Source organism: Atta cephalotes (genome assembly GCF_000143395.1).
Source record: "Atta cephalotes unplaced genomic scaffold scaffold00018, whole genome shotgun sequence".
NCBI lineage: Eukaryota > Metazoa > Arthropoda > Insecta > Hymenoptera > Formicidae > Atta > Atta cephalotes.
The window spans coordinates 459175-469582 of record NW_012130082.1 but is presented as its reverse complement, the minus strand read 5'-3'; the positions used below and the strand labels follow the sequence as shown (position 1 = coordinate 469582).

General features: G+C 29.8%; 2 protein-coding genes across 2 annotated transcripts in view; both read right to left on the bottom strand.

Annotated features, from left to right (window-relative positions):
• LOC105618864 overlaps positions 1-6153 on the bottom strand; it is a 13089-nt gene extending 6936 nt beyond the window's left edge. The window contains 9 exon segments of the mRNA XM_012200398.1: positions 2-268; positions 271-421; positions 2166-2352; positions 2431-2591; positions 3685-3824; positions 4125-4332; positions 4406-4692; positions 5378-5731; positions 6018-6153. Of these exon segments, the coding sequence (XP_012055788.1) occupies positions 2-268; positions 271-421; positions 2166-2352; positions 2431-2591; positions 3685-3824; positions 4125-4332; positions 4406-4692; positions 5378-5731; positions 6018-6153 (1891 nt within the window).
• Positions 6154-7451: 1298 nt separating this feature from the next.
• Positions 7452-8327, bottom strand: LOC105618691 (28S ribosomal protein S36, mitochondrial). The gene is made up of 4 exons (XM_012200219.1): positions 8301-8327; positions 8127-8184; positions 7862-8037; positions 7452-7577 (listed from the first exon to the last, which is right to left on the bottom strand). The coding sequence occupies exons 1-4, from the start codon at positions 8322-8324 to the stop codon at positions 7560-7562; spliced, it is 276 nt and encodes a 91-aa protein (XP_012055609.1). The 5' UTR covers positions 8325-8327; the 3' UTR covers positions 7452-7559.
• Positions 8328-10408: the final 2081 nt, after the last annotated feature.

Sequence of the window (10408 nt, the reverse complement as noted above, 5' to 3'; positions counted from 1 at the left end):
TCCTCCTCCTCCTCCTCCTCTTCTTCTTCTTCTTCTTCTTCTTCTTCCTCTTCTTCATCTTCTTCCTCTTCATCTTCTTCTTCTTCCTCTTCTTTTTCTTCATTTTCTTTTTCCTCTACTTCCTTTTCTTCTACTTCTTCTTTATTTTTCTCTTTCTTTAATTCCTCTTCTTCTATTTTCTCTTTCTCCTCTAGTTCCTTTTGTCCTTCAATTTCCTCCTCTTCATTTTCCTCTTCTTCTTCTTCTTCTTCAGTTTCCTCTTCCTCTACTTTTTCTCCATTTTTATCCTTCTCTCCTTCTCTTTTTTTTTATTTTCCTCCTTTTGCAATATTATATTTTTCATATCTTTTACATCTCTAATTTCCGCTTGGGTATCCAAAACCCTTTTTTTCTTACCATCTGGATTTTCAGCTTCAGAATCCTACAAGTCAAATATGATTGTTTATATTATGTAAAACTACATTTTAAATTATAAAATAAATAATTCAACATAAAAAATAGATTATTTATTAAATAAAATAAGGAATGAATCACAGTTTTTAATCATAATTTTTGATCAAGATAAATCTTAAATTGAATTTTAAATATTACAATAAACAATTCAACATCTTAATTTGTTATCTTTGGGTGCAAAAAAATTTTCGTTACAGTATAAAAAGCTTTATTTTAATTAATCTATATAATATTATCCATAATATTCAAATGCAAATATACAACGAGATAAAATCAAAGTTTCATATTAATGAGCATAAAATATTATGTAATAAATACAACTGTGAAAAATCTTCCATCGATTATTCACTCAATAACATTGAACAAATAATTTCTTCATCATCTGTGAAATACAATACCATTCTGATACGTTTCCGATTTGTTTGAGTATTTCCGTTGGGTAAGAATTTAGTCATTGAAGCCATAGTTATCAACTGATCAACTGCCGACCTTAGATCTTTATCGATCTTAGAAGAATATAAAGTTCAGAATAGAGAGTCTTAAATATTTACAAACAAACAAAGTATTTTACTTTATTAGTAAATATTTCACGATGAAGTTTAAATTTTTGATCAATTTCCACTAAATATATGTAACTAGAAATATTTTGCGAAACAAAATATTTATTTTTTAATAAATATTTTCATAAAAAGTTTAATCCTTAAATACTTTTGTAAATTAAATAATATTGAGAATAATTTATACGTAAAATAAATAAATTTATTCTATTTTTAAAAATGCAGTTATATTTTATACATGCATTTTATATTATTGCATTTGTAAAAAACATAAAAGATTAAGTTAAATTAATTATTATTAAATTAACATTTTTTTCTATTATTTCTACTTTCTACTTCTTCTAAATTGCAAAAAAATATAATTCGATTAAATTATGTGACTCATTTTATGTAATTGCTAAATCTTTAATATCAATGTTAAATGTAGTATATTATATCTCAAATATAATAAAATATATCATTATTTGTATAGCTGTAAGGATTAATATGTTAATATGAATGTATAATAAATAGTGTTGTTTTTTACAAAAAGCAATTTGCATAACATATTATCTTATTAGTATTGTAAAATTAAATAAAAGTAAATAAAATAAGAATTCATAAACTTATCAAAATTACAAAAATTAAAAACAAATTCATCATATTTAAGTAATTTATGTGAATACACGAACATAAACACAATATTAAATAAATGTAAATTTTAAAATAAAATATAAATTATCTCTGTAATAGATTATATGAAATAGATGGCCAAGTTGCAATTGCTCTTTGACAATCTATTTCAGCATCTGGTATTCTTTTGATAGAACTTAAATTTGTATTTTAACAAGCTAGTGTATCTTATATTAAAATTAAGATATTAGTGAAACATAAGAAGTACAAGGCACTAGTTATTAATATTTCGAACAAATCACAGAGAATTGGGATAGAAATAATAAACAATGAAATCAGCGCATCACTCATACCCATACATGTAATAGCCAAGAAACCATTCTTTGCACTTAGTTCTGCATTTAGTTCCTGTGATTTGTGATCTCTATATTAAGTAACCTATACAGAAGTTAGGCAAACAATTAAATGAATGAAAGAATCACCAAATAAAACAAGGCTCCGCAGATTCATTTGATTCTGTTGGTAATTCTAATATTTCCTTACAGCTGGAATCTGGTCGAGACTGATGAGAGAGAGAGTCATTTTGCCTGAGAGAACAACTGGAGCGTCATCATCGTCCTCTGATTTTTCAGCTTGAGTTTCTGAATCGGTTACTAGTAATTCACATTGCGGTGGAAGTGCACCCTCTAAATATATAGGTGTTGGTGGCGTTTTTTCTCTTTCAATATTGCTGAAACAGAAATAATTCAAATCAATGAATCATAAAAATACTAATAATATGGAAAAAATATAAAAGAGGGAATAATACCTTGGTGTAGGAATAATGGGAGTGGTGGGTCTACTATATTTCTGTCCACTTTCACAACTAGCTGTCATTTCCATACCCATAACTTTAACAGTTGGAGATTGTTCTGTTATATCTAATTCTTCATCTTCCTTACTATGTGATTCCTGATCTGCAGTGTCCTCCTATAAATTAAATTCTTAATGTGCTGCTCTTTCATTATTTACTTCTTATTTTATATTCTCTCTCTTTTAAATAAAAGAATATTATAATAACACACAAAGAATATTATAGTAATATCAAAGCCATTTTGCTAATTAATGTGATGTAAGAGCTATTTTTATATATACAATTTTTAATATAACAAAATCCTAAGGATTAAAAAAATGTACTATGTTAAAAATTCTACGTTTATTTGAACAAAAAAAAAAGAAAAAACAATTACATAAATATATGTACATAAATCACAAAAGATGTCATAGAAATCCATATAATTTTATTTTATACATTTTATAATATGCTATATCAACAAGATGTAAAATAAGCGGATATCGTGCACACAATTAGTACTTGTAATTGAGAAGCTCTGGGAGGAGCAACTACTGTTTCACTAATATTTCAACAATATTTAGCATTGAGACAAATCATGTATGTCTTTTCTATATAAAAGATAAAAGAATAATGGCATTCTACACTTAAAACACTGAAATACTGTTACTGTAGACTCATGTCATGATGAAACTATCATATATAAGTTTAAGAAACATTTAATAAATATGATAAATTCATTATTCGTGAAACTAGTGCACTGAAAATAGAAAGTGGTACACAAACTCTTGGTTACTCTTGTTAGAAATATTTTCTGAGGCAAGGGATGTACCTTAGAACCGCGATCGACCCCTGCCAGACCATTGGACTTTGGAGACCCATCTACTACTCAAAATGTAAAATATTCAATGTGAATTCTGATATCGAACGCATATTCTGACTTAAATGTTTGTACTGAATATTGTACTCGACTAGTACACATCAATATGAATCTTATATAAATTATAAATGTTTAAACCAACAATTTGTAATGTTGCAACAGTTATCCGCAAGCATCGATATTTAAAAAAGCCAAATATTGAAGATAAAGTCTTATACTAAATGTACAACATGTTTAATGTACATTGGATGGATCAAGCTTGTAACGCAATCAGAACACAGTGACGTGCACATTTTTCTAACGACTAATAAACTGAAACTGTGAATGGCGTCAAAATTAATCTGATAAACCTTGATTTCTGGCTGAGAACTCGCGTTATGCTTTACTGAACGTGATATGTTGCCCATCTGGACAACAATTCTTTCCATGGCTGCTTCCGTCTCGACCAATCGTTGTCTCAGTTGATCTATCTCTATGTCTCCTGCCGCTTCTTGTGTTCCAGCATGTAGAACATTACCAAACGTGTTCAGAATATAAGTACGAATAATTGCTATATGCACATTTTTATTCAGAATCTTGCAATGTATATTCGCATGTATAAATACGTGTGTGTTCTAATTGTGCAAACCTTGCATCATGCAACACCATTTAAAAATCTGCCTTAGATATTCAAGAAAACATATATCTTAAGTTTCTCCGAAAGAATTAGCTCCTCATAAAAACATTGCGTTGATGATAATGTAAATGAAATATGATTTATAATTGTAAATATATTTGTAAAAGCACTTACGATCGTTTAATTCCTCAAGAGTTGGAGCAGTCTTGTACGGTGATTTTTCTCTTAGATAATATGGGTTGATTGAATGGAATTTGGAATGCCCTCCAGTCATTGCAACAGCAAGAGCTTCTGGGCTGAATACCTTTCTTCGAAATTCCTTTTCAGCAGCTGCTCCTGGGTATTCCGAAATAATCTCGCTATCGGTATTCTTTCTAAGAATCTGTTAATATAAACTTTAAGTCTTCATTGCTTCCAAAATTTTGTTAGAATTATTTTACAAATTCATATATTACCCTAATAATGGTATATATGAAAAACACGATTATTCCTATTGTATACATTGGCATAACAATCCCCATGCTGGATAGGATGGTGGAACCTTTGGGTGGAACAACGTAACCAGCACCACCGAGAGGTGGCCTCATTTTTGGCAATTTTGGCATAAATTCGCCGGGTGGCGGTGGCCTGTCGATTATCTTTGGTACAATATGAGAGGATGGTATGGCCCTTCCTCTTTCTCTCAGCGCAGGATGCATTCCGCCTGCATGAGGAGGAGTACGACGTTCTTGTGGTATAGCATCTGTACATGCATAAAAAAAATTTGTTTGTAAAATATATATACTATTTGTCTCAATTCATGAAAACATATTTATTCTATATTGATGTTCTAGAGTTAGTTAGTAGAGTCTTGCGTTAATTGCAGCATATATAATTAATTAAAAAATCAGGAAAATCTGTTACAAATGTATTAGGCTGGGTAATTTTAATCAAATTTAAAATATACAAAATATATAAAAAATTTAAAATATACGTTGAAAACTAGGAGATAAGGGAAACATAATAAATCGTTAGTATGGATATATTTGAAATTGTCTATAGAAGCTAGGCTTTTTGTCTGCCAAACATTACACTTATTTTTTTTGGCATTCAGCCAAAGCAAAATGGACAACTCAAATCCGTTTTTCCATATATATTTGATAATGTGATGCATTAAAATGTAATTCTCCAAGATTATCTTTTTATATAAGCGATGTATGAGCCATGTAGTCATCAGATCACACCATGTATGATCAAAGAATATTAATGTGAAAATCAATTAATTCATATAATAAAGCATATCATATTAAATTGTTATAAAAATTACAAACACAGATTTTAAGAATACATTAGGGAAACAATTACAAGAGTTAATTATATCTGAGTATAATATGGCAAAATTAATTCACTAGTGAGGCTCAATTCTTATATATCCTTGCAATTCTTACTGTGTGGCATCAAGATATGATATCTAATAAGATGAGGTGTCCCTAATTGCGAGAGTGGCACACCAAAATTCATTTTGAGACAAAGGGAGCTATTGAATGATCTTATTTCCTCCAGGACTTGTTTATAGGTTTTTCCCAAACTTTCTCTTTCGGCAAGAAAAGACGACAAGTCTATGCCACATCTAGCTAGAACCTCTTCTCTACACAAACTCGCGGTTTGAGGGGTCAGCTTGCTAAGTTTTAAGGCGTCTCTTACACGTGGATCAATTGGATGATGTCTCAATATATTTTGACACATTTCTTGCATGATGTCCACTGCAGTGACATCGCTTTCGAATATCACTTCGCAGCACACTGCATAAATATATGAACAATAAAGTACTCCTTCAGTGAATTTTATCATTCAAATCAATCAATAAGCAATAATTTTATAAAATATAAAAATACATCATTTCAAGAAATTTTTCCTTAAATGATTCTTATCTATTCAATTCTATAATCTTTTTTAAAAAATTCTTATTTATTCAAATTTAAATTATTTCATACACAGATAAGAAGTATAACATTCTCATAATGCAATATTTCCAGTGACTTTTCTAACGTCGTCAACAGATTTGGGCGTAGAACCTTGGAGCCTTACCGTCCGAGTGATGTGGAATGACAAATCCTATGAACATAGGTTGCAGAATTTTCGGCCACAGCACGGTGAAGCAGCCGATCACGACCGCGAGTATAAAAAATGTTTTTTTCGGTCCGAAGTCCGTTACCTCGGCCATTTTCGCAGTGGGTTTGTCGTTCGTAAAAATTTCGCACTTCGGTAAAACTACTCAGATCGCCTCCTCCGCGTTCACGTACAGATCAGTAGACGTCAAGAGGAGGAGGGACAGCGGGACGGCAGGACGGCAGCCACCGCAGTCGCAGCGCACTGTCGTCTGCTATTTTTGTCGTATCGCAGTAGGGCTGTAACAAGACGTTGTTGCTCGATACGTCATTTCTTCCAAAGTTTCAAATGCGGCTTTTCGAATTATTCCAACAAAATCTTGTGCTCCACATAAAAAAGATCATTGAAACGAATGATATATAAAATTTTGTGGGACTTAACTTTCCACTAATTGTTGCGCCAATCAAATCTTTTATACGAAATGCATTAAAATTTTGTGGAAATTATCTAATTGTTGATATCAAATTATTGATATCATCTTTTATACAAATGAATGATACATATTACTTCAGTTGAATAAAGTTAATTTTGCAATATAATTTTTGAAGGAAAATTAAAACTATTATTATTTGAGCTGGAAAGACCTGCAATGAGAATACGAAAAGTTACGTATCTGCATTTACGTATCTTAGATTTTATCATATATAAATTAATAAAATTATGTATAAATTAATTAAAAAATTAGTGCAACTTAGGTTTTATTTTTTAATTCGATTTCGATATGTATTATTATTTGAAATTGAATGTTTAAAGACATACTTCATACATATACATCTCGAGTTCTATATTTCCAAAAAGATTATACTAATTATTAAGCTAATACGATTGTTACACAAATAATTGTACATTAATAGCAAGTAAACGTAATTTTTTTTTAATTTAGATGTAGGAGATAAGAAAAAAAAAGAAGCTTTCATAAAAATTTTTTTATTACATAATATTATTTTTAAAAATCACCCAGAGATGCGAAAAGCATTTTTAATTCGACTTTAAAATCACAGATTTTGGATTATCATTGTACAGCCCTGTCTCGTTAATAGAAATGAATCAAAAACAATCAAGAATAGTGATTTATTTTAGGTCTCACAGTAATTATATCCCAAATCGTGTAAAGAAATTCAGAAATAATGTCTTCTCGCTTAAACCATGTGAAACGCAAATAGAAAGTTGCAAAATAACATATTTAATTAGAATTTCATTGTAGTAAATCCCGGATTAACAAGAATTAGCTGTTATTGGAATGAGCTGAAAGTTATGCCAGAAATAGCAGGTCCCTGGCAATGTCACAAGAGACCTTGCCCGATAGGTGGCTGGTGTAAATATGAAATAATTATACTCGCAGCGCGAGAATTCTCTGTCACGTCCATTTATTTTAATAATACATTATACCGAATCGGTCAATAACAAAGTTAATTACCTAAATATAGAGTTTACAATATCCTAAAAGCTTGCTTTGCAAACTCACTCTGGTCCACCACGCTGAAACAAGCAACAAGTATTTGTACATAAAATTCAATATAAAATAAAATAAAAAACTTAAAAAATATAGAATACAAAAAAATTATATATATATATATTTTACATTACAATTATTAGGTGTGGGAAAAAGTTCGTGGTTGTTTTTCCCATTAGATGGCATTAAAAAAACGCCACGAACTTTTTCCCATATCTAATATATTACATTATATATCATAAATATTAAGCTAGCACTAAACTATACATTCATAATATAATTTGCAATTCAAATAACCATCGAAACTTACATTGATATACTCTATTTCTTTCTCATCTATCGGCCGTCTCTGATATCGCGGTGGCAAGTGAATGTCCTCTATCGTCGGTAGAACGATCACTTGGGGGCCCGTCGCACCACCCGCGCTCTTCTGCATCTGCGCCGACCCTGATCGCGTAGATGGCGCAGTCGTCGTGCCCGCAACTGCTAACCAACAACGGGGATCAGATTTGTTGGCGGGGATATTATTTTTCGCGAGACGATCGACGATTTATGTTAATTTTTGTCTACGTTACCTGCGCGATCGATGCCACCCTTGCGGAACTTGATCATCGGCACATGCGGCTGAACTACCTACGAAAAGACGGCGTCAGTACCTGTAACCGAGTCGCGGCAATATGACAGTCGCTTTCCGCGCGTTGTCATGCCGTAGAAGTGATCCGATTCCAGCGGGGATCTGCAGTACTGACCTTCCAAGCCTTGCTTGCCATCATAATTTTTTTCTGTAAGGAACAGCCGCGTGATATCCCACGACTAATTTCGTCCGCTGCAAAAGGGCTCCTCTCAATACATCGCAATAACATACAGATGGCGTTTTGGCACGGTGGCACACCTCTTTGATGAATCTCAGGTTCTGATTCAGAGAAATGTTTAGCGGTTTAGCCTTGCACGGCGGAGAGATAAGAGCGTCTTATGCTTATACAGGCACTTTGACGTTTCTGCGAAAATAATAGAATTAAATGTAATGTGTTCACGCGATTAAATCTCTAATTGTCAAAATTTCGCCAGATTTCGAGATACTTGAATATTCCTAAATTCCATTTCTACATATACTTTTTATTCTTATGAGATATATAATTTATTATAATCTTATTGTTAGTTGAATAAATTTACTGAATAATTATAATGATCCGATGATATTATATGATTCAGAATTTAAAAAACTTTTTGTTGTTCTTTTATATTTTTTGTTTAATACATTCGTAATCATGCGGTCAGTCTTTTTATTTTTATTGCTGTCTATTAATTTTTTATTCTTCAATTAAGTAATATTATTTGATGTTGCATGTTATGCTAGATATTTACATAATTAACAAAAAAACAATTTTACTTGAAAATAAAATAGACTAATTATAATAATACTAACTAAATACTAATAATACTATATAATTAAATAATAATAATTAGATTTATTATAATAACTAGTTATAATAATAATACTAGTTATAAATATATTAAAATTATTAAAAAAAATTATTAAAAAAATAAAAAATTAGAAAATAGAATCTTTCTTTTTTTTTCATTTCGCTTCAATATATTGGATTCGTTTCTTTTCTACATATTGTTAGTTACATATTATAATGTTATATTAATAATAATTAGTAATGCTAAAAATATATTAATCTTGATTTTATTTTGTTCAGTATAAGTAACACTATATAAATATGCATTAAAAAGTAAGACTTGCAAGAATGACAAAATAACGTATATATGAATTATTATTGTATATGCATAATCGTGAATTGTAAATTGGATTGCAATTATTGTATTACAATTATTTTGTATTACATATAATAAATATTGCAGGGGTTCAGCAATCTTTGAATGTCCTTGAATCTTGGAATTATCCTGGAATTTAATGTATCCTAGAAAACTCCTGGAAAATCTTTGGAATTTCAGGTTTAACGAATTTACATCTTTTTTTGTTGACATGAAACTATGAGTTTGCACAAAACATCCGCGGAAATATCCGAAAATCGCATGATCATTCATTTTTAACAAGGATACAAATTCTTAACAAAGATTTGTATGAACTGTTTCTAACACAAATACAAAATTTTGTTATTATAAATATTTATAATATTATAAATATGTGTACTGTTAAAATAGATACTGAAAAAAATATTATAAATATTTTATTTGTCACATATACGTTATAATATACATTACAACATGACTGTGAGTTTGCATTTATTAGTCATAATTGGTAATATAAGTCGTGGAACACAAAGTGACTATAAGCCAAGGTGGATCGATTCGGAATTTACCCGAGTTCGATTCCACCAGTGCCCCATGAGTTTACGGTTTTATCCGCTATGCAAATTTATATTTGCATGATTTATACAGGGTGTTTGGAAAATAATGTTAAATCTTTTGTATAGGGACAGAATGGACTAACTGAGAAGAAAAGTTCTCTACTAATTTGCAATTTTCATAATAGTTAATAAGATATAATTGCTAAAATTTGTCGAAAATTGGTATTAAATAATGTTTTATTCAAATATTATATCTTCATAGAAACTTCATAGAAAAACTGCAAGAGACAAAAATTATTTTCTTTTCATAGAGCTCTGAGAATTTTTTTAGAATTTTTTTAAGTATTTTCACACGTTCGTAAAAATGAGAAAATGCAATACTAAAAAGTAAAAAATTCTGAAAAAATTCGTAGAATTCTATGAGAAGAAAATAAATAATTTTCGCTTTTGCAATTTTATATATATATATATATATAATAAATATATATATATATATATATATATATATNTATATATATAATAAATTAGTATATACTGGCATA

What these genes read in the sequence shown, in the direction of transcription:
- LOC105618691 (XM_012200219.1), bottom strand. Translation starts at nt 8,324, where the DNA reads ATGATGGCAAGCAAGGCTTGGAAG. An exon ending in TGGCAAGCAAGGCTTGGAAG is followed by an intron (nt 8,185 to 8,300) that starts GTCAGTACTGCA and finishes GTCTTTTCGTAG; the next exon opens with GTAGTTCAGCCGCATGTGCC. An exon ending in GGGTGGCATCGATCGCGCAG is followed by an intron (nt 8,038 to 8,126) that starts GTAACGTAGACA and finishes GTTGTTGGTTAG; the next exon opens with CAGTTGCGGGCACGACGACT.